The following is a 24,725-nucleotide window of genomic DNA, read 5'->3' as shown; positions in this document are numbered from 1 at the left end:
CTTTCTCTGAATATTGGTGTGACTACAAGAAATGATTTTGATTAATGATTGCTATAATTCTTGTGGCTTTTCAGCTCTTATATTATGAAGCATAAAACATCTTTTTGCTGTCTTGTCTGAAATTTGTTTAAAATTAATGAATAAGATGGTTTATTCCTCTTCAATTCTTCTTTTTCCTAGATACTTTTTAGATCAATGTTACTTCTTTTCCTTTCATCTCACCATATTATGAAATAGTTAAGCTAATGCCCAGGGAAGCTAAATGTTTACAGCCAATCAAATCAAACCAGCCCTTTTTGCATACATGTTTTTCCTAGCTACATATTATTTTAATTGTTATTATTTGTTTAGCACCAAGAGTGATAAAGGTGAACGCAGGGAATATTTTAAAATTTTATGAATTCATTGAGTTAAGATAGAGTAGTTAAAAGCATATGTTTACTTAATAATATTTAATAAATCCCCTACTACAGGAAGCCTACCAATGTCCTAAAGTCTTGTAAAGAATTATTACATACAAAATAAATAGCTGTAGTTTTGAGGCAATTAAAAAATTACTAACAGACTGACACTGACTGAATATGTCTAAGAATGTGGTAGTTAATTTAGGAACCTATTTGTTGTTTTAAGTGATGATACTCAGACACCACTTTCAAGTATTTTCAGAAGTATTTACTTGTATTATGGAAGTAATATCAAATGATAGAAGGCTTATAGATGCCTGTCATTGGGACATGTCTATTTCTAAACTATGGAGAGTACATAGAACAAGAAAGCACAGCAGATGGCAGATAAATGGCTTTAAAGTGGCCGTTCATTTATTATGAAATTAACTGTTGAGATTAATTGTATTTTAATTATTTTATGTACTAGCAGTGTAGTAGTCCCTAAAGTTCCTCTTTAACTTATATTTTACTACATGTACTTTAAAGAATTCCTTTTGTTGTATGATAATCTGCATAATGACAGATTTCAAAAAAGAAAGGATACTTCCAGTAAGGTATATTAATAACGGATATCACATCAGCTAGTTAAAAATTACTTTTCAACTTGAAAAAAATCTGTTGGGGGTGAGACTTTCAGCAGAAGCAGAAATATAAGTGTGAAAGTGTAGGGATCGAAATATTTCTTTAAGTAATATGGAAAGTGTGTTTGATGATAAACTCCTCTAAGACTCTTAAAATCCTGCATATTTAATCTTCAGAAATTAGAATGTATTATGTTTTCATTTTGTGTATACTCTTTTTAGAGCTGATGAAGTCCAAAATGAGTGATTTAGGAAAAATTCAACTTTATTTAAAGATTATCAACCAGCATGTATTGAGCTTAAAGGCTTGATACATATAAGTTATATATAAAAATATATATAAAGATTCTGATTGAGTACGTGGTGTTATATTTTAATATATAGCTTGTACTCATGCATGCCTGACACTGAAATAAAAAAAAAAGTTTTGCCAGTGTAAAACCTGTCTAATAAGACTAATAGGATTTATTCTCTGGACTAAACAGAGGTCTTGAAAAGTATAAAATATGAAGACAATTCAAAAAAGAAGCATTCATCTTAGAAGAGTTGAAAGTAATTTCTTCCCTTTCCATCTTTTCGTGTATTCTGTTTAGTCTTTAACTATTTCATACTTTCCTGTTAAAAAAAAAAAAAAAAAAAAAAAAAGTAGAAAATGTTTGAGTCTGTGTTTTCAAAAAGTCTGATGAAGAAGTTTCCTTCGTTTGGTAGGTTGCTGGAGAAAGTCTGTAATGTGCAAATACCTGTATGTAAATTTCTAAGTGGTCAGCTTTTTCCCATATAAATGGAAAACACCCAAGATAAAACAGACTTGGTTTTCTTTGAGGTTTCTTTTTTAAATTGTGGTGAATTACTTTAAATGTTTCATTTAGTAGGAAATAGTTTTACTATTTTGATGACTTCGTAAACGACAGAAAATTCAAACTACTGGCTAATTATTTTGGTATTTTTCTTGACGTCAACTGGCACGCACAATAACGTGCAAAATACTGTGCTGGTAGCACAGATATCAGTGTTAGCAGTAAGTGCATATTAGAGAAATGGGGATACCTTGACCAGCCAGCAGCTCTATTAATGTAGTATACTTTCCATGCAATGGGTGGGCCACTTCATACCAGCGCTGCCATCGGATTATACATATATATATATATATATACACATATATATATATATATATATATCTCAATCAACATTGCATGGAGAAAGCAACAGTGAAAAAGCATTGTCAGGCTGAGGAAGGAACCATGATCTTTGGGGGTCATCATCAAAGGAATGGTTGCTTTTAGAAGACATGTTTGTGGTGTTCTTTTGGTTTGTTTGTTTGTCTTGGTTTTGTTTTTTGTTACTTTGTTACTGGTTACCTACACAGCTTGATTCCATGGGAAATGCCACTCTTCTCACTTCAAGCTGTTTGGTAATGCCTGTTTCTACTGTTCTATAGTGTCACTGCAAGAAGTGGGCACACCCATTCTTTTAGTCTGTGGATTATGCAGATGCATCCTCGCTATAAGCATTCTTATAAACTTACCAAAACAATATTGTATAAGAAAGTAGTATAGCTGATATTAGGCTTGTGAACAAAGGTGAATAATAAGTCTTGCAATGGAAGAAAATGAAAGATTGTTGGGTCTAAAACTAAGAGTAACTAGAAATAGGAAACAGTTGTGTTTGTGTTTGTTTTTTTTTTTAAAAAGGAAACATCTGAAGCAAAGGAAAACATTGCAGCTATACTGAACCTGTGATGTCATGATTTTCTCTGTGTGTTGTATGTGAGTGCGTGTGCGTGTGTGTATGTTTCTGTTCTGTTTTTGTTGAACTCCCAGGAAGAGGTTTAAACATGAAGGCAAAACTTTCAAACCTTAGCATGGCTAAATATGAAGCAAAGCTGCCATATTTTTTTTTCCTTTTTGTGCCTCCATCTAGATTTGTCACATAATTTAAGGAAAAAAGAAAGATACAATTTAACCACAGGAGAGCTAATAGTGTGGAAAAAAAAAAACCCTGATGAATTTTGTTTCCGCAGCACGATATTATCAAAGATTTAAGAAACAAATTTGCCAGCCTCGGCGAGAACTCTCTGGTAACAGCATAAATGTCTGTGTTGGTTTGCTTTTGAGTTAAAGGTTTCTTTTTCATTCATTTGAACATATTTCTCTTTTTTACCTCTTCTTTTTTAATTTATTATTCATACTCTCTATTTAGCAAGCCTTCATTTTTTAAACCTCTTCCATCTTCCAATGTCCTTTTTCCGTAACTTGGATGGAAAGTTTATGGCAGCAAAGCTGTCATTCTGGCTACTTCTGCTGCAGCTATTCCTGCTTTTAGGTCATACATGTTTTGGGCGTTGTGTTTTTGGACATGATACTATCTGGTTGTGTCATGTTCCTTTTGAGTAAGCTTTTTACCACGCCATCCGACGGACTCACTGTCATAGGGCTCTATGCAACTTCCATTTTGCAACTTATACTGCTTAGTCATCCTCAATTTTCCAGTAAACTCCAATTAACTTGGTGAAAGTTCAAACTCATCTGGAATTAACTGTGCCTTTATGTTTGCTCTTTATGTTCTTCTTTATGTTTTCGGTAGTAGTTTAAATTATAAAGAACAAACTTCACCATTGCTCAAGCAACGCCATGCAGTATTGTTTGTTGCCGCTAGAGAATGCAAAATATAAAAGCACAGTGTATTCTGTCAAATATTCTGTCGGTAGGGTGGGCAACCTATATTGTAATATAATGAGATGTTTTGAAAAAAAATCTGAGACGGTTCTGTTACTCTGGTCTTCAGCAATAACTTGCAACACAAGAGCCACATACTGAGCAGTATGAAGTTATGGTCACACTATAGAAGATTATTAAGAGTATGAACTGTTGCACAAAAACATGGCACAAAAGTGCAAGTTTGATATATGCAGTATATATATATAATGAGCACAGGCTATGAACTAACCTGATGATTTACAATTGAGATGACTCTTTTCAGATAAACTGCTAAAAGCATATTAAAGAAAAATACCAAGGGGAGAATATTACTTGAACATGTTAAATATCTGTTCAGTAGCATTGTATGTATTAAAATGGTCCATGATGTTGCCATAGAGCCCATATACTAAGAGAAAACCAAAAACCTTTGGAGAACTGATAGTAACTGAAGTCCTCATCTTAAATGACTGGAATTTTTATTCAGGAAAAAGAAATGGAAAAGCAAAAACTTCTGTATCAACAAGCCAGACTGCATGACCGGGGTGCTGCTGAGATGGTTCTGCAGACAATCAGTGCTAGTAAAGGTAATATTTTGTTGTGTAGATTACATATTAAACCTTACATCTAATGATGTTGTAATTCTTACTGGACAAAACCTGCAGATGTTTGGCTCTAAGGTTTGCTTTCAAAATGTAGTCACAGTTTCAAAAAATTCTTGACAGCTAATCCAGAAAAGTGTAATGAATAATTCTCATGAGGTTATTATTATTGTTTCTATTGTTGTTGTTGTTAATAATAATAGTGATAAAAATAATAATTTTTCTAGTGATGATTGAGAGGAAGTGTGAAAAAGTTCATAGCATTAGCAATATGCAATGACAAAAAAGCCCCCAGATTCTGGGGTGTATACAGGTCTGAAGTAGGTGTAGATTTTGGTGTGTGTGTCCGCCCCTCCCATTATCTACTTTATTGGTGTACTTTGATAAAACATTTCAGAAGTGTAAATGATGCTTTTGTCCCTTAGCCACCATTTTACTCTAAGGTTTGCCTGTTCTGTGATTTCACAGTATCACAGTATGCTAGGGATTGGAAGGGACCTCAAAAGATCATCTAGTCCAATCCCCCTGTCGGAGCAGGAACACCTAGATGAGGTTGCACAGGAAGGCGTCCAGGCCAGTTTTGAATGTCTCCAGAGAAGGAGACTCCACAACCTCCCTGGGCAGCCTGTTCCAGTGCTCTGTCACCCTCACTGAGGAGAAGTTTCTTCTCAAATTTAAGTGGAACCTCTTGTGTTCCAGCTTGAATCCATTACCCCTTGTCCTGTCATTGGTTGTTTCTAGAGTAGTGACAGGTTAAAAATTACTGTTTACAAATTTCATTTACTGTAACTAAATGCTTTGGTTCACTGTCATTTTCTGAAGAAACAGGAAAAAAAAATAATCTAGATTTCCATGCAGAGGAGACACATCGTTAAACTTGAAAGCTAGCTTAAAATTGTGCGCCCAACCTTAAATAACTGTTGGATACTCTAATTAATGAAACATGATTTATATTAATTCAGCTTCAGTCTTCGTGTCTTATGTCTTTTTTGTGTGCTGTGTATACATTGCACTATGTAGGCACCCAGGAAGATACTAAGTCACACTAGAGATCATGGAAGAAAAATAGGTCTGTTTTAGAAGAGAAACAAAAAGGCCTCTCCTGATAAATTACCATTTAAGTCATTGTACAGATAAGTTAATAGAACATTCTTAGTTTTAATATGATCTAAAATTATATTTTAAAATAATTTTAAGGTGAGATGGGGCCAATGGTTGCAGCTACCCTAAAGCTAGGGATTGCCATCTTAAATGGAGGAAACTCTACTGTTCAACAGGTAAGGTACTCATTTATTTTCACCTGTTCTAGTCAATATAGATCTTTATACCATGGTATTTATGATTGTAGAAGGGCATTATGTAATGTGGCTATTTGTCAGATGCTACTTATCCTCTGACTCTTGTTCCCAGCAAAAAAATAGTGTACAGAAATATCTTGTTTCCTAGGTATATATTTCTTATTTGTATACATATGATTAAGCTACAGAATCATAGAATGGTTTAGGGCTAAAGGAAATTTGTTTTGCACTTCAGCTGGAAGGGGGAATTTTTATGTTAAATCATTAACTTCTAGGGGAATTTTGTAGGAGGGAAGGATTTCTTGGGAGATTGCCATTGTCCTGTAGTCAGTAGAGCAAAATTGCTGACCCACCAGTCTTCACCAAAAAAAAATATTACACAACTTCAGAAGTCCTTAGCTTATGCCATGGAGAGTCTTGGTGATAAAAGCAGAGAAGTGAAACTTTTTATTAATTTATAGTAAGATAACGTGGTGAGCAGTGGACGAGTCTGATATGTCAACAGTATTCTGCACTGTTGAAGAGAAGTGCCTGGTAGAGACTATATTCAGTGTTCTGTACTAATTGAAGATTCCAGGGTCCATAAGGATTCATACCTGCCATTACTACATTGCTGTAGAACAGTTTCAAGAATACAGAAAACTGGGAACAGTTAAGGTCTCAAGTTAAGCAACCACTGAAGCAGCTGAGTGCAACCAAAAATAGTGTTCTTTTCAGGGGCGACCATCACCAGGAATTGACCAGAAAGACCACAAATTCTGCAGAAATGTACCTGCTTGGACCATTTTCAGTTCTTTGTGATATGATATTAGATTCCTTAGGAAAATCATGACATTTGTACGTAATTATTTGATCCAAATTTTTAATGCTACAATCTAAATATTTTTAAATTATTTGATAAAGTTTTAACTAATCAGGTTGCAGGAAACAGTTATTAGTATGGTTACAATACCACTACTACTCCTCCTCTAAATTACATGCTTATAAAAGCATCAGTAATACAGCTAGAATTGCTATTTTTTTGGTTGCCTTATTTCTACCCATTTTCTCTGCTGTTATGCTCACCTTTCTAATTTTCCTTTAGGTCCTAAGATCGACTCTTCAGTCTTCCTTGGGAAGAGTGGTGTGGGTGGGGGGAGAGGTACAGAAGTTGTTTTGAAAAGTCATCATCGTCTGGAGTTCTTTGCTTTGATTAGATTGTTGTTGATGGGGGTGTTCCTTTTCTGTGATCTTGGGTCTACTTGAGGTTATGCTGATACATTTTGTTAACACTGCTTATGTGCTCTTTCATTTTGGAGGTTACTTATTATCCATTTTTCCTATTATTTTTGTTATTTGCAATATCACATTCACAATGTGATTTCTTATAGCATTCCTGCTAAGGCTGATCTTTGAGCATTATGAATTTTGTTCACAACTGGGACCTCTGGTATCATCCTGTATCTTCACTCAACAGCACATTGCATTCTAGAATCAGAGTTTACTCCAATGAATAACTGCTTAATAGATTGCTATCTATTATCAGATAGGTATTACACGTTACAGTAAAGCTAAAACAAATTTTAAAAATACTCACATGACTACTAACATGCTGTTGCAACTAAAAGAATCTAAAACAAACTGAGGTCATGACAAGCCCAGTCCGGTAGCTGTAGCGTCAACAAAAATTTGTGGCCTAGTAGTGGCAAGATTGTATTTATATTAGAAACCAAATTCTGCTGGCTATGTTGACTTTAGTTACTCTCTCTATTTTCCATGTTTTAGGAAGGAATATCCAAAATGGGTGATCTTCTTTTCTGTAAAGTACATGAACATTAAATATTCCTTTTATTTTTGATACCTGGATTTTTCTCTGCAAGACTCTAATTTGTAAATTTATCTAATTTGTAAATATTAGAGATATTTCAAAACACCAGCATCACTAGTAATCTAGTATCCATACAGTATGAAGTAAACTAGATTAACACATAGTATAAATATTAATTCTCTGCATAAATTGTTTGTGTTTACTGCAGAAAATGCTTGACTACCTCAAGGATAAAAAGGATGTGGGATTCTTTCAGAGTCTTGCTGGTCTTATGCAGTCCTGTAGGTAAGAAAATATCTACTTTAAAAATTTATTATTTTGTATTTAGGCTTTGTTCCATGGAATTTATAGTTTTGGGAAGATCCTCTACATGCTTTTTGCAGACAGCACCTGGGGACTGTAATGTGCTAGATTTGGGGTAAAGGACAAGGTGGTGCTCATAGTATGAAAATCTTCATATGATATGGATCTACCTTGGTAAAAGAGCTTTTTTCACAAAAGTTTATGGCATTTGTGTCTACTTGAGATATGCCAGAAAACAACTCCAGTGCTAGGAGCATTCCTCAGGGGAGAATTCTTATCTTTGGAGGTATCCTGTAATCCTGTAGAGACCAGGTTAATGATCAACGTTAAGTAATTGTAAAGATTCGGGGAAAACCCAACTTTGTTAGAAGTATTAATAGGACTTTAGAAGGCAGAAAAAGGAATGGAATATTGTGTTTTAATAAACCATAAACGTAGTGTGACTTTTTTGTCCATTCATGCTTCTTGACAATTTATATTGACTTTATATATATAAATATATATTTAAATGTTTTATATATAATTCCTAAGAATAAGCCATATCAATAAATGATGTAATAATGAACAAAAAACATAGGACTGAAAGGGGCTTCCTGGATCAAGTGGTTCAATCTTCTGTTATGTCAAGGGTACCATGTTATACCCTTTTTTCTTAACACTGTCTTTGGCCAAGTTTCATTTTGAAATCAGTGAGATTTCTTGCTAGCAGAACTCCTACTGTAGTTCATCTACATTCATCTGACTTGCATAAACATTCTTGCTTGTGAAGAAAGGTATCCATGGCTAGCTGACATGCTCAGCCATGAAAGGCAGAACTTTGCGGATTCACAAATGGAAATTGTGTGAGAGCATATGTTCCTTAAATCTAGTTAGTTGAATACATATTCCCCTTTGGCGGCTTCAGTTTTTCAGGATGTGGAGGGAGAGGAACACTGAGTGGAACTAATAATGTCATAGTTTCTTAATAGACCTTGCTGCTTGGGATGAGCTGGGCTATAATATAAAAGCAGTCAATAATATGGCTTCTTTGTAATCTCTAAAATGAGTATGTATATCATAAACACATAAATTCCCTTTTTTTCGTCAATCATAAAGCGCTATGTTCTATTGTCCTATGCAGGTTACATCTGCAGAGCTGAGTATCGTAATCTTGTAGCAGACATATATTAAGCCACTGAAATGTATCTTCTTGACACTAGTATGATTATATACTTAAATGAAATCACAAATCCTTCCCTATCTTTTACAAAATGAAATATTGCATGTATTTAATCACAAGACAAATGTAATTTTTCTCATTGCAGTGTTCTTGACCTAAATGCATTTGAACGTCAGAACAAAGCAGAAGGCCTTGGCATGGTGACTGAAGAGGGATCAGGTACTATTGATTTAACAGAAATGATCTGTGAACGTTTCTCTTTTACATTTTGCAGAAGCAAGCTGAATTTGAAACAACCCTGTAAATATATATCTAGAGGCTGAAGCTAAAATATGATTCCTAAGAGTGGTTTATGTTTAATTGGCATACCTAAGCCTATGCTTGTCAATAGTAAATCCCTAGCATGTGTTCAGTTTCAGAACAATCTCAAAGGACTCTTACCCATCGTTCTGAAGAAGTGAAGATGTTAAATGTAAAATTGAAAACAGATTCTAGTTACAAACTGCAGTGTTTATGCATGTAAAACATTTCAGAAGTCCCTAACCAGTCTCAGCATAAAATGAAATTAAGAGTTCCCACCTGATTTCTTAAACTGTCTCGGCTGGAATGAAAATCAGACAATTTAGTTAAGCAGTAAGTTAAATATTAGAGGTCGAGGGAACTGTATCTGCTGTTTAGAAAAAAGTCTGCTGGGAAAGCTTTTTCTTTGAAATAATTCTTTTCTGTGTGTCTTTGGGGAAATATTACAAAATTTTCACTTTACTTTTGACTTCGAACCAATTTGGCTTTCTACCCTCTGTGTTGTCAGTTCACTGTCAATTTCTTTCTTCTGTCTGACAGTAAGTTCTACTATTCCCTTACTGTGATTGTCTGGAAGCATTAGGTTCACTCTCATGTGACTTAATAGAGCTACCGAAGCACATATTCTCCCCTTATCTTCAGTATTTTTTATGGTGCATTTTTATGTTTAAATCCTACGGTGACCTAATCTTTTAACATGTTTTTATCTTAAAAACAAGGTAAAAAAGCTTGACTGCATAATCATTATTGCATATGGGGGTTCATAATTCATACCTGCAACACTGCATTTCTCATTGGCTATTGTGCCTGTAGTTCTTCTCTGTGGCATATTTCTTGAATATTCAACTGCTTGTCTCAAATGAAAATCATGAACTATTAAATATGACTGAATGACTTGAAGACCAATCATAAATGCTGCTTCTCTGAAAGTGCTCCCACAGTTTAAATTATAGATCAAATCCTGCTAGACTTATATGAGTAAACAAAATAAAGTGAATCCACGTGGCTAAGATTTGGTCACAAGACACTGGATTGAGCACTGAGGCAGCTATCTGGCATCTAAAGGTTTTGGCCATTACTTTCATGTTTTACTGAAGATTATTCTGCACAATGTTTTGCTCTTTTGGACAACCCTAAATAATTAAATTTATTATTTACAGTATTGGATTTTTGAAATGGACTGTCAAGATATCCGCTCAGTTTTCTTTTGAGCGCTGCCTCTATTTCTATAAATGACATGCAAATATAAATAAATCTTTAAACACTGCATAACTGACTCTACCTATGTTAGAGTATTTTTGTTCTTCCTCATTTGAGGGTTTTTTTGATTTTCTGTTTATTTGATCTTTCTCTTGTAGGACAGAACAGGTTTTGCCAAAACCAATACTGACTATATTTTGTGTTTGCTAAAAAAAAATTTCTCAACTTTTTTTTTCTTTTTCCCCTGTTTCTTTTTCATTGAACTAATTGTCCTGTCCTCCCTTCCTCAGTCATCACTCATGAGCGTGGTAATTATTACAAACAACTGCCTATTCTTTACTTTTCCTGCTGTTAGCTTTGTGTCAGCACTGTACAGCTCCTGAACACCATTATATTTTTTATTCCTGTAAAACTGTTAAACTAGTACGTTCTTTTCTATTATTATTACAATTGTGTATTCCAAACTTCTTGGTTTTTGTGTCAACTCTCCCCACTTTGTTCTTCCTCCCTTTCTCAGGATTTGCACAGTAACTGGCACACTAGATGTAAGAGCAGCAAGCTTTTTTAAACTCTTTTTATTTTCCTTTTTTTTTAAATTTCTTTTCATTTTAGTGAGCCCAGTACTTGCGATGGATGAATGTTTAAAAAAAAAAAAAAAAGTATACCTATACATACACAAAGCCTTGTGCTATAGTCCTCCTGTAGTATTTATGTTGTGTACTGAATGTGGCTTTATCGCTGCATTGATTTGTGCAAGCACAGGAAATCAGTGGTGGATCCAGTGAGGATTTGAGGGTGGTTAGTAAGGAGAGGACTTGCCACTGGCTAGGTTTATCTAATGCAGTCAGGAGTTGATACCAGAAAGAGGTGGTGCATCGCTAATTTAGAGGAATTGATAATGTGTACAGGTGGTTCTTCCTTGCTCTGAAAGCTGCTTGATGTGTTAACGTTCCTATACCTCAAAGGTTCCTTACTTCAAGTAAAGGAAGAACTTTGTATGAGCAGTTGCCATGAGATGTTCCTGTTGCCATGAGAAATGAGAATTTAAAGTACAAAATGTGTATACCATTCAGCAGAAACAATAAGCTCAAACTCAGAAGATGTCTTTTCATTAGCCAAATGCTGGGGAGGAGGATGATGTGCCTTTTTGTTTCTCAGTGGAAATTTTTATTTGTCAGATTAACAAAATTCTACACTTCAGATCATGTGTATTAATTTTCCTTTTTACTGAGCAGCAGCAATGTCAAGATACAGCAATCACACTATATCAAAAATTTCTTGGCACAAAGGGATAATATTTACTAACAGCAGCTTTTTTTATGTATTAATATCCAGCCATTGAAAATTCAAGAAAACAGAACAAAGCAAAGCCAAACCAAAAAGAGACTGTACTTTTTCTTTTCAGGGTTACGTTATTCTTGATATTATGCTACCTTCAAATAATAATAATAATAACAACAACAACAATTTTATATTATGAAGCACACCTTTTTCAATTCATTGAAAAGTAGTTTACATAAGAGCTGTACAGGTACTGGTATTAATACCTGATAGCATTATGAAAGCCCAGCCAGTGTGTCTGTGGGGAAACTCCTGTAGTGAATGATTTTGAAGTATCCTAGATTTTCTAGGATACCTGAGATCATGTGTCTGTTTGTAGTCCTATGAATAACTGTCTGTAAATACCACAAAGGAAGTACCAAAGATGTGGAAATGTTATCTGCCTTTCCTTTTTTTCAAGGAAGATACTTACTCTATGAGTAATTAATTACTCCTCAGTTAAACATAATTTTCTTGATTCCCAAGGGAAGGTGATGTAAAATGTGCCTGTTTCTCATGTCACCTGAATCTGATGCAGAAGCATATTAATGAGTACTTGTCATTGAGTTTACAACCTATAAGCCTGAAACTATTCTTGCCAAAGTGAAAGAAAAACTGCTCTTGACACTTATGGGAATGGAGTCAACTTTTCGTCAAAAGCAGTGCTGTATAGTTTCTGGGCCGACGTCAACGTTGGCAATAGGTAGAAAGCCCTGTATTGAGACAACATGGATGTGAGACTTATTGCTCTATTCCAACTGTTTCTTTGTGCTGTCCGCATCGTAAGCTCCTTGTCCTGATATTCCTCTGACTGGTACTACCTTCCCTTTCCAAACCCTGGAACCCCCACTGGTAACAACATTGATGGTTCTTAAGCAAATGTGTTTCTTACTTGTTTTTGTGATGTACTCAATGTTGTTTCTTCTGTATGTATTTTGTTTTGATTGTTCTGTTTCCTTTTCAAAAAAGGGGGGTTCAAAACCAAAGACATTTAGAAACGCTTGTTATCTTGCGATGGTTTTTCATTTTTCATTTAACACTCATACTCTATGCTATTTCACTATGAGTCACAAAAATCTTGAAAGTGCAATGTTTTTTTTTTCCTTTGGAGAGACTTGTTTCACTTCTATGATGTAAAAAGTTAAAGATCTTAAGTTTAAACATAGATTATATTTACTTTTTGTCAGGAAAGCTCTATTTTTATTTTTAATCTTTTAATATTGTATCATGATGTTATTTTGTGTCTCCATAAGTTCTCAGAAGGCTTATTTTAATAAAATATAGATATAATATTTATATAATATTTAGAGTGAAATATGATCTGATAGCATGTCTTAAAGGACTTTCTATTAAACTGACTGTGTTACACATGCCATATATTAAATAGCTATAATGAGAGTACGCATCAGGGCTATTTTCAGCCATTAATAAGGTGAAATCAATAAATATGCTTTCGTCCTACACCGACCTAGCCACACTCAAAGTGGATGTTGAAATTCTGTGGGATCCACCGTAGCCACCATTGGAGGGGTGTTTTCCACCTTTATGTCACTGTATTTGAATCAGTGTTTGCATTTAAAAGGGAACTTAAGTGGTTTCAGTTCAGAGAAAGTGTTATGCATCTCTCAGTCAGAAAAGAAGTGCATTTCTTATTTTAAAAAGATTCTTGAGAAGTCAATGGCATGCAGCACTCACAATCCAACCCAATATTGCCTGGGTCTTGTGTTAAGAATCAGTTTAATATGGAACCCTGTCCCTTTTTGAAAGCTGAAAGTATTTATTTCTGTAATAAGTAGCATCAGACAAATGTTTCTGAGTAGTAATAGAAGTCAGATCTTTTCTGTTGAGGAATTAAAAAAAAAAAAAAAAAAGAGAATTACAACACTGGAACACATGCACTTTCAAGGAAAAAACCTACATGTATTTCATTTTTCACTCAATCTTATTTTCATTTCCTACACACAATACCTCTGTACCTACATATCAGAAACACAAGCTACCAGTTTTGCAAAAACTGCAGTCTTAAAGCCTTCATGTGTGTAGCCATATCATTTACATACAGCATGAGCAATGGCAACATTTTAACATCCAAGTAAATATATGCCAGAATATACATCACATCAACGGAAATTAAAGAACATGGTTTCATTACAACCTAAGTCATAATATATGCTGTGTGTAAGTTTGTAAGTACATTATCTGTGCAAATCTTTGTGTGTACTGGCATGAATTTGTGTGCACAGCAGCAAAGGTTGTTCTCTTAGATTTTATAGAAAGAAAAGGATCTGCACTTCAGTTCTGTAGTTGCCAGTGAGACACCTCTTGAAGTCAGTAAGTAATATCTGAAAATTAAAATTCCTGACAATATCAACATAGTCAGATTTTGATCAGCTGTAGAAATCGAAACCCAGGATTATTCTAAACTCTAGTGTGGCCAAGCTGTTGGAAACAGAGGGTTTATGCTTCGTTTTGAAATATGTAAAAATATTTCCAAATGGAATGGACCTTTCAGCTTATATGAAATGATATACCTAAAGACCTTCTGATTTTTCAGAATTTTGCAATAACTTATATTAATTTTGTGATTTCTGTATAGTGGAGCTAATTAAAAGACCCTTCCAAACCCTTCCAATATTACAATTGAAATTTATTTTATAAAAATTCCTAAGTTCCGGTGGGTGTAGTAAAAGCCAGAAGATTACTTGCTTACTAGTTAATCTGTGTAATCATTTTAAGTTAACACTTATTTTACTTCTTGCTCTGAAAAATATTACTTAATAAGAAGGCATGAAAAATAGAGGTGGAAAAATATTAAACTGTAACTTATTCTGTGTTCTTATTCATACCAAGCCTTTGATTCAGCGATATCTTGGTAGGGCCCTTTATGGGCTTGATTTTTCCAACTGTAATACATCAGCAATTTGCCTTGTGAGTCATTTTTTAAAAACATTGCCATCTCAGCAGTCAAGCTACAGGCATTGCATGTGTGAAGCTACAGGCTCCACCAAATATTTGGCTTTCTTTAATGTTTATTTTTGCAAAATATAAATATTCATCTAGATCGACAAAGCATGTGACTCCAAGTGTGACTTTATGCATGACAGATGTTCAGTTAAATTAAAAAAAAAGTGATTAATCCTGTAGGATATTCTATACTCTGGCCTCTAGCCAGCAACATATAAAAGTATCTTGCAGGGCTGAACCTGCATATAATATTGAATAATATACTTCTAAGTGCACAGGCACCGCTTGATTTTGCTTTTCTTGCATGCTTGGGCATATATTGTATGTATACATTAATCAGCACTGACAGAAAGTCATTTATGTTTCATTGTTTAATTTGCTGAAAGGGTTTTCGGTCTTCTGTGACTGAAAAACTATATATCTGGTATTCATGTCTGGGATTGAGAAAAATGTCATGGAATGTCATTTATAGTATTTGGCTCATTCTTGGAGAAAGAATTGCATATTTTTGAATTGCATATTGTTTGCCACTACCATATCTACAGGTCTGGAATTGGGAGGAAGAGCATTTTATCTTCCCCTATGTTACAAGAAAATGTGTTTGCGTATACCTTGGTGATACCTGCTCTTAATACAGGGTGTCTTGATGGCAACAGGAAAAAGTGAAATTCTGTACCTTTAAAATATGCATATTAGTTTTCAAAATGCTTTTGCATCATAATCCTACCATTGTATTGAAGCATCTCACTTCAAAAATTCGCAGGCTGTGGACTGATAAATCCATTAGCTTGAACTTATAATCATTCATGAATCTATGTAAAGTTAAATTTCTGATCATGTTTGTGTTTATATATATATTTCAAATCCTAAATCCTGTTTACAATTCAGCTGCAATAATGAAATTATAATAATATTTTATAACTGTAGCCATTATAATTAGTTATCCACCAATATAACAGTATGTCAGTAATTGTTAATGTAATTATTATTGTCTGTGATCGTTTTGAAAGAAGCTTTTTTGTTTCTTTTAAATTTTAATTCACTTACTCTTCTGGTTTCCTTCTGGCCACCCACTAAAAATCTTGTCTTTGTAGACATGGGATTTTGAAGTTCAGATAAAAGCCTAAAATAACCCTATTTAAAAGAAAAATCTTCCAAATTCTTTTGCAATTTGCTTACATTTTTATCTCCTTTCCATTTGTTGTCTGCAAATAGCACTTGGCCACCTATTCAAATGATGTACGTTCCTAAAAACTAGGAGTTTATACGGCTTCTATTTTTGTTTCTGTACACATTCCAAATACTTTTCCAAAGTCCTATGTGGGAATTTCCTTACTTTCAATAGGTGGCCTTTATTGTTTTGACCGCCTGTGGTGTTGTCCTCCTGTGTCATTTTTTCAGCTGGCCTACATTTTCCTCAGTCATGATTATTTTCCCTGGGAAATGGTTGTTTCTCCTCTTCACGTGTCAGTATAGAAAGTTAACTATATGTATTGATGTAATTGAAATACTGGTGTGGTAATGGAGGGCTTTTTGGTATTACTGATTCCTGTGAAGAATCAAGAAAATAGCTTTATACATGTGGACATTAGCTGTTTACCAAAGAAATGAACTGAAGGGCCTAATTCAGTAAAGCACACTGGCATTTCTTCTAGTTCATCATAAGTTTATTGCTTTATTTTGTCAAGGGAGACAAATGCCTAACATCCATTTTGTGTCAGCAGCAGAGAGGTGCTAAATCCTCAGATATTTCAGCCTAAATGATTCGTGAGAATGTGCACAGCTGTACATTTCATGCATTATTTTAGAGTCTTTTAAAATCTAATAGTTTACTTGAGGAATGAGTTTCATTACTGTTTGATGAAATATCTTTCTGTATTTTTAAGTACCTTGTTTGGTGTTAAATTAGAACCAAACTAATCCAATCCTAACCTTTGTACCTAATGCAGGATTCATGCCCAGCAAAGTCAAACAAGAATGTAAATCATGGGTTATTTGTAAAATGTTGCCAAGCTCATGCTGCCATATTTATAAATCAAAAGTTAACTTTCATAATTTGTTTTTTTTTTTTAACCAAGTAACTATCTGCCAAGCACAAGTTGTATGTGCTTCAGATAGACTGGTGGTTATAAATTTTCTCTTCCCTTCTCTCTTTCTTGAAATGAAATATGGAGATTTTTCTTCAGGGGCTGTGGGGTGTTACTTGGCAGCCTGTGATAATCTGCTTCCATCTGGCCTTTCTACAGGAGAAAAGGTGATGCAAGATGATGAGTTCACCTGTGACCTCTTCCGCTTCCTTCAATTGCTTTGTGAAGGACATAATTCAGGTTTGTGGGCAGGCTGCCAGTCAGCTCAGCCAAGGTGATGGTAACTAAGGATAAAAGCTCTTCATTGCTGAAGGTTTGGCAGCCTTCATAAAATATCGTGAAAGGTGAAATAGCTGCTAGACTGTATGTGAAAGGATAATATTTATGTGGAATTAAATTGCTAGGGTTTTTTTAATCAGCTTTAACTTTGTAGAAAAGATAATGGTTTCCAAAATGAGGAGTTTTGGATCCTCACCTACTAGGAAAGGTATAAATTTATATAGGAAAATGTCCATGCTTTATAACTTCTAGTCAGTGAAGATTCAGAGGAAACCTATAACAGGAAGTTATATTTATTGTTCTTTGGCATTTGTATGCTTTCTGGTGTGCGCTACTTGGCACGAATGTCAGAATTGTATGAGAAATTACAACAACATAATAATACCTTTCTTGAAGAAGTAGCAACTATTTTAAAAGTACAAAAACAAATTAAACAAACACACAATGTTAAGCGTATTTTTGTTATTAAGTACTCTTCACTGTGTTGTCTCTCTCATTATTTGGGAAAAAGAAGAAGAGAAAGAATAAAAAAGATAATTTTTGTTAGCCATTTGACATATTTATGACTGTAAGCGGGAATTGTGTAATTATGCAATTTAATTTTGCTTTGGTTTAACAATATACATACGAGGTGTAATTCTGTTGATACTGATGGAGTTCTAGAGATGTAAAATTAGTTGTAAATGAGATGAAAATAAGACCAATTAAATTTCAACAGATAATCAAGCTTCTGGTGTCAGAAGTTCACTGTTATGTGATCTCTGCAATAAAATGCTGAAACTCTTAAAACTGTTGCCAAAAAAAAAAAAGGTTAAGAAAAAATCCATTCCTTTAAACAATACTTTCCTAGATCCTGTTAAATCAGAATTAATTTGCAGGAGTAGTTTTTTAAGTCTCTAGCACTTAAATTTAAATTAAACTTTTATTTGAATTTTTAGATTTTCAGAATTACCTGAGAACTCAGACTGGTAACAACACAACTGTTAATATTATAATTTCCACTGTGGATTACTTATTAAGAGTTCAGGTAGGTTAACTTATATACTAATTAAGTAGATGACAATAATGACTTGCATCTATGCAATATTTACCATTTTTTAAAAAAATAAATTATTTTGATCATAAGGCATACGTTTATATGTGGAGACTCTGAATTTCATAATTTCTCTGGAATTTCCTCCAGCAATAGAGGGTTTGCTGCCACAAAAGTTCTGTTTACAGCAAAATCAAACTTCATTCTTATCACAAAATGTTCGGTTTTATTAGAGAAGCACATTTATTTGTCATGACATTTATTCTGGTCACTATAGCTCATGTTGATGAAAGAGGCTGTAATTCTCTACTGTTTGCAGTTCTTTAAGGGTTGTTATTTTATACAGTGAGAGTCAAAGGTGACAAAAGTGTGAAAGACTGATGTCAGCCATTATAAGCAAGAATGCAATGGAGTGTGTTAATCAACGAGAGCAGTCAGAAGGTAGACACATGCTAAGTGTATCAGTGAAAACCATTAGCCAGTTGTTGACTGGACTGCCCTGTGACTGAAAAGTGTTTTGTATCGTTCGTTAAGCTTCAGCCAGCTGCTTTTGCATCCATGTTCTGATTTAGTCTGAACACTGGGCTACCGTATGGATAGTCATGGGATAGCATGGAGTGAAGCATAAGAACAGTGCATCGTTTTCTAAGGAGGGAAAAAAATGGTAAAAAAAAAAAAAAACAAACCAAAACAAAACCCAAAAGCAGAAGGCTAGATTAAAAACCCTTCAACCCTCTGATTTGAATTTTCTGCCTAATCTTTAAATATGAAAACATTACATTGTCACAACCCAGTAGAGAGTAATGAAAAAAAATCTAATTTGTTTCCAGATTGGAGGATGTGAAAGACATGAAAATATATTTTTGTGATAAATGTTAATAATTTTTACCTATTATTCTCATCTTTCTGAAAGTCACCGTGCATAATAATACATTTTGTTGGGTATTTCTTTTAGTTTATCTAGTTAAGTTTTCCCTTTAGCCACTTATTTATTTGGTCTGAGAATTCCAGGCTTTGAAAATCGGTGGTTTGTAAGTTGCTGCTGTTATCAGCGTTGCTTTTTATCCTTATACGTTCTGTAGAAGTTTAAGGGAGAACACACTGATTTTCATTCCATCGCTTACTTTGTTGAAACTTTAATAATCTCGCCTTTGGGGAAGACAGAGAGAGGAATCATGCACAAAGCAACATTTGCTCCCGCTATTGACTAGGTGTCAAGCACACAGTGTAAAGAGAGATTGTTTAATGAAAGGCATGCAGCATGGTAATACTACTGAGTTCTCCTTTTCAGAATGCAGGCAGTTTTATTTTGAAGACCAGATACCAAAAGATCTATTTATTTATTTATTTTATTTTGAGGTTTGCTGAGGGTTTTTTTTTAATTATTTATTTCAGTTTATTTGTGGTGAGGTGAAACTAAAATTCTTGAAGAATTGTTGGAAGATTGTTTAAAACCTTCATAAATTAAATACTTTTCAGAACCAGTGTTCTCTGTAATGTTGTGTTTCTTATCTTGATGAGTAACTGGATAGAGGCAATTTGATTACATAATCTGTGCTCCTCACAACTGTTTTTTAGGAATCCATTAGTGATTTCTATTGGTATTATTCTGGGAAGGATGTTATTGATGAGCAAGGACAACGAAACTTTTCCAAAGCCATCCAGGTTGCAAAACAAGTTTTCAATACTCTCACAGAGTATATCCAGGTAAATTAGTTTCACTGGTATTTCACTGGATTTGAAAGAAAATTAATTATACTCTAGGCACGAAGACATAATGTGTATATGTATAACATAGATGGAAATATAATATATACTTTTATGCTTCAACCTAATTTTAGAGCATTTATTGCAGTAGGAAGTGAAGTTTTGCAATAAATATGTATAGCTGTCACTACTCTTTTGGAATCTTGACAATTTAGTCCAATTTACAGTTATTAATAAATAATCATCCTTTGTTGTATGCAAGAGAGTAGTGGTGTTTTGTTTTGTTCTAATTTGGCCTAGACTGTAGCAGTGCTATACACTTTCGAGTCTTCATTTTTAATCCATTGAGAAACGAAGGTCAATGCCAAACATAGTTGCTATTTAGTCAACAGAACATTAGATTGCATTTTCTGTTAGGAATAAGGCTGTTTTAAGGCATCGATGCTGCGTTTGAAATACTGAAGTCACACGTTACATTTGAGAACTGTAGAGATGTACTTGAGGTGGACTCCGCAATAAAGGAGATTGGTATCAATTCTGTCAAAATAACAACACAGCAGTTCTTCCATGATATGTTAGGAATTCAGTGTAATTTAGTTCTTAACTAATTCCTCATATAAATCAGTGAACGATATTACAGTTTATTTCCACATATAGTAAGCAAATTAGGGAGAATATCATTAGGCTATTAGGTGTCTATTATATTGTTTTGATTCAAATGAAAATCATTATTACAAAAATAGTATTTTGTAGTTCATGAGGATGAAATGTGGTGGAATAGGACTGAATAAATATGAGTAGATGCAGCCTATAAACATGTGTGTACATGTATTTAATGTATATGTATTTCACAAATTAAAGTAGCATTGTTAGCTGGTAAAGTTTTTATTTGCAGGCTTTTTGTATTCCTGCTTTTCAGAAGTTGGAATTTTTGGGAGAATATTCTTTAGCCCAGTGTTCTACAACAGCTAGAATATGCTGGGAAAAAAAAAAAACAAACAAACAACAGGAGTCTAATTCTCTAATCCCTTATGCCAATTTTGCATTAACCTTCTATAAAGTTATTCCTGATTTACAGAACAATGTAGGGAAGAAGCACCTTGAAGATTTGTACCTGTATTTGCAGTTTAAATTTGCAATCAGATAAACTTTCTGTGGTTCTGAATTAGTAAATTGGAACTTGGCTAAAACAGAGGCAGAATGACTATTAGGAATAGGCATTGCTTACAGTAGGTGGTGTCATTAAATAGATAATTCTCTATATGTTTAATTTTTCATAGCAGGTTCTAAAGGACAGCACCGAGCTGTGCACTGCCTGTATATCTTCCTTCCTGGTTTTGTTGAGTTTCTTGCAAATAAATTCTTTTCTTTTTTTGATTGTCTGAACAATAGGGGCCATGTACTGGGAATCAGCAAAGTCTGGCACACAGCAGGCTATGGGATGCTGTAGTTGGTTTTCTTCATGTGTTTGCCCACATGCAGATGAAGCTGTCTCAGGTATCTTTTTGTTTTACTTTTTCCTTATTAAGTTACTAACTTTTTTGTAAAAGATAAACAGACTTGTTAATATGTTCGAGTCATTAATAACAACAGTTAATAGGGGAAATATGACGAAAAATAAGAGACAGAGGTGATTGAATACGATGGAGTTGAAGGAGTAAATTACAAAATGGTAGTGGGTGTGAAGAGCAGGCCTGTAATTGGATTACTGGCCACAGGCACAAAGCTGATTAGATCAAGCTGCACATGAAGCATATCACCGATATTTAGAAAGAACTAGCTAGTTCCTGTCTTTCATAACAAAGTTCTGTCACAATGTCTTTTGCAATTTTGCGCCAGCCTTTTATGGAGGACCCGTTTTCATTGATTTGTCCTGCGTTGCACCCTACTTCATCATTATTGAACCCTAGTTCAATGCATATCTGCATCTAAGACTTTACCACGCTTATTAGAGAAAGAGGGTAATCAGACTTTAGAATGGGTAAATTGCTTTTGGAGGTGAGTAGTCATTTCATAAACTATAGAAATAGTGTAGGGGACTAGCATAGACAGCTCTTTAGGGGCTTCAAATTAGGTGAGAAGGGTCCTATCCTTAAGCAGTGCATTTTTCAACTTCTACCTTTTAGAAGGAATTACACATCTTAATTGGATGTAGTGATTCTAAATTTTTTAGATAATTTGACGTTCTCAGAAAAGACTTGTGAGCTTGTAAAGGTTTTAGTTGTTGTTAAGGAATACAGCTCTGAAGGCTCTGAGGTTTTTAGATTTCATTATTTGGCTCCAAATGTATCCAAATAAGTATTCTTTGCATAAATTGAAGTAGTCATGCTCAAATGATTTTCCTCCCTGCCCTTAGGACGTTTTGGCTGAAAGTAGGCTAATTGCTCAGATTTGTAGGCTTTGTGCTACAGGTATGCTTCTCACTCTTTACAGCTAAATAGAGGTGGTCTTCCAGCAAATGCATCACAGTGAAACCTGTTCTTCAAGAGTGATGTGTTGATTTTCTACTGACCTGTATTTATAAGTGCCTGCAGATACTGTCCTGGTTTTGTTATTTTGTTATTTTATTTGTATTTTTGTTATTTTAGGAATTGAAAAAATAGTCAATGTTTGGGGTAGGCCACAGTAGTAGCTATTGTGCTTTCTTCCTCTACCTCTAAAGTGACATGGGAAGCAACATCTAAGTAGTTACTGTGACAGTGAGTAAAACACATGGTGGCTATGTGTTGATTGAGAAGCATGATGTGGCTATTGGCAAGATTTGTTTTTACAGTAATGACGAGTTTATAGTCTCAGCTGTGCCCATAGTGGCTTCATAGCGTCTTTTAATTATTGCATCTAGAAAATAATGACACTCATCCTGCCAATTCAGAGAAAGCTGAGAAGCTTTGCTCAATAAGATCCATTTGTAGTGTATGGAGTTACTCATGCTGTTCTGTGGGTTGACAGAAACGCAGTCTACTCCAAATGTATGATGAATAGTGATGGTGTCTTTCTCTCGTATGGAGCTTAAGCTCTTGGCTTTTGAGAGCTCCTTTAGGGGGCCAGCAGAGCCTTAGGAAAGACTGGAATAGGCATGGGCTCCTTTGTTCATTTATATTTGTTGCAAGAATATATTAATAAGCTTTTCAGATTCTATTGAAATACTGGTTTTCAAAGGTGTAGAGTGTGGCTAAGTGGATTTATAAGGAGTAGGCATATAGGTTTTGTCTGTAAGAGGGGCCTGCCTAGGCTAAGTATTTGGGGTTTGTTTTAAATCAGAGATTCTAGAGTATTTTTGAAGAATATTTGAAACAAGATTTAAATGGGAACAAAACTAAATCACTGTTTGAGGGGTTTTTGTGTGTTTTCCTTCTCTAGTCTTGTACTAGCAAGCAACAAGGTGATATTGGTAATACTTCTTAAGAAATCTCTGTAAGGCAGAAGATCAAAGTAAAATTTTCAATCTAAATGAACAAAGATCATCCAGGTTGTAAGCAGCTTTTGAAGTAAGAAGATTTATAATGAAAATTTACAAGACAAATCAATTAGAGATCTTCATTATTTCCAACTTGTGCCGTTTTCAATCCAAAATCCAAATTGCCTTAAAGTACCTTGAGTTTGTTGTACTAATCACTGAAGTCCAGCACTGAGGAAGAAATCAGGAGTTGAATAAATCTATCCAGATAGACTCCAGGTTCAACTTATTGTCAAGTGAAATAGTAAACTTAGTAAGCTGAAAGATTGCTAAAAGAATCAATATAATGTCTATTTAAGGATATACTAATGGAACTTTATTAATATCTATTTTGGAATTTTATTTCAACTTTTCTTTCCCCCAAAAGAAGTTCAGTGGCCTGTAACGGAATCACTCACTATGAATCATGTTACACTTTGAGCTCTGTGTGCTGCTACCATTGTTGTTTTTACAAGTCTTCATAGCTGTAAACTTGATTACACCAACAGTGATAATATTTTAGCTGACATGAAACATTACAGAGGCATCATCTGTGAGCTTTACATACACAGTTATTGCTTTAAATTTTTTCATCACCTTCCATTTTCACTTTGTCTTTATTAAATTATTGTCTTCTAAACAGATGATCATGTAAATGTTTTATCCTGGAAATGTACTATGAGGAATCAAGCAATTAAATATATTTTCACTGTCTTACCAGCTTTGACGCTACTAGCTTCTTAATGTCTAAGTCTTATTTTTACAGGGTGAAATATGCATGTCCATTTATAAAAGTCAAAGAAGTCAATAGATATGTTATTACATATATTGTGTTCATTATTTAGGATTCCAGTCAAATTGAATTACTGAAGGAATTGATGGATCTTCAGAAGGATATGGTTGTCATGTTGCTGTCTATGTTGGAAGGTAGTCAAAATTTAATTTGAAATCCTCTTTCATAGTTGTTCTAGCAAAGTTTTTACCTTTACGATTGTCATCTTGTGAGAAATAATGCTCCATTTTCCTTTGGGTTTTTAATTTTCATGTCTTAAGTGTGAGAAGAGTTGTTAGGTCTTAAACCAAATGGGAGATTTGTACAGTGTAGTTGATATAGTTTATATTAATTCTGAGTGTCAGAATTGTATAAAATCCAGCTCTGGCAGAAGTTTTACTTTGTTTCCATGAACTTGGCTTCTCTTTTGGCTTAGGTGAGAAGTTTTTTTACTATTGAAGTTGGAATGTTGGGTTCTAGGAACTGAACCATTTATCAGTCATTTTATTAACACCTTTACTATATTGCATTTATATTAATGGTGATCTTAGCCATAAAGAACAGGGTTTGATTCATCTAGTTTCTAGGTTCAAGTTTCTTTATAGCTGGTACCTGAAATTGTGATTGCCCAGAGAATGTGATCATTATCGAGAAATACTACTATTTCTTTAGCTCCTTTATGGTATCGCATTAGTGCTTCCAATACGAGACTAACTAGACCTACACATAGATGGT

At 34.2% G+C, this 24,725-nt stretch overlaps 1 protein-coding gene across 1 annotated transcript in view; it reads left to right on the top strand.

The window, feature by feature from the left end:
* Nucleotides 1-24,725, top strand: part of RYR2 (ryanodine receptor 2) — a gene marked incomplete at both ends in the record, with an annotated part of 448,394 nt that overhangs the window by 392,566 nt on the left and 31,103 nt on the right. Inside the window, 9 exon segments of the mRNA XM_082481358.1 lie at nucleotides 4,211-4,310; nucleotides 5,523-5,602; nucleotides 7,639-7,715; nucleotides 9,038-9,111; nucleotides 16,923-17,003; nucleotides 17,981-18,069; nucleotides 19,654-19,782; nucleotides 21,175-21,279; nucleotides 24,064-24,145. Coding sequence (XP_082337484.1) covers nucleotides 4,211-4,310; nucleotides 5,523-5,602; nucleotides 7,639-7,715; nucleotides 9,038-9,111; nucleotides 16,923-17,003; nucleotides 17,981-18,069; nucleotides 19,654-19,782; nucleotides 21,175-21,279; nucleotides 24,064-24,145 — 817 coding nt within the window.

This window comes from Vanellus vanellus (genome assembly GCF_965231255.1).
Source record: "Vanellus vanellus genome assembly, chromosome: 3".
Lineage (NCBI taxonomy): Eukaryota > Metazoa > Chordata > Aves > Charadriiformes > Charadriidae > Vanellus > Vanellus vanellus.
The sequence above is the reverse complement of the archived record's forward strand: the minus strand, read 5'-3'. Positions and strand labels throughout refer to the sequence as shown.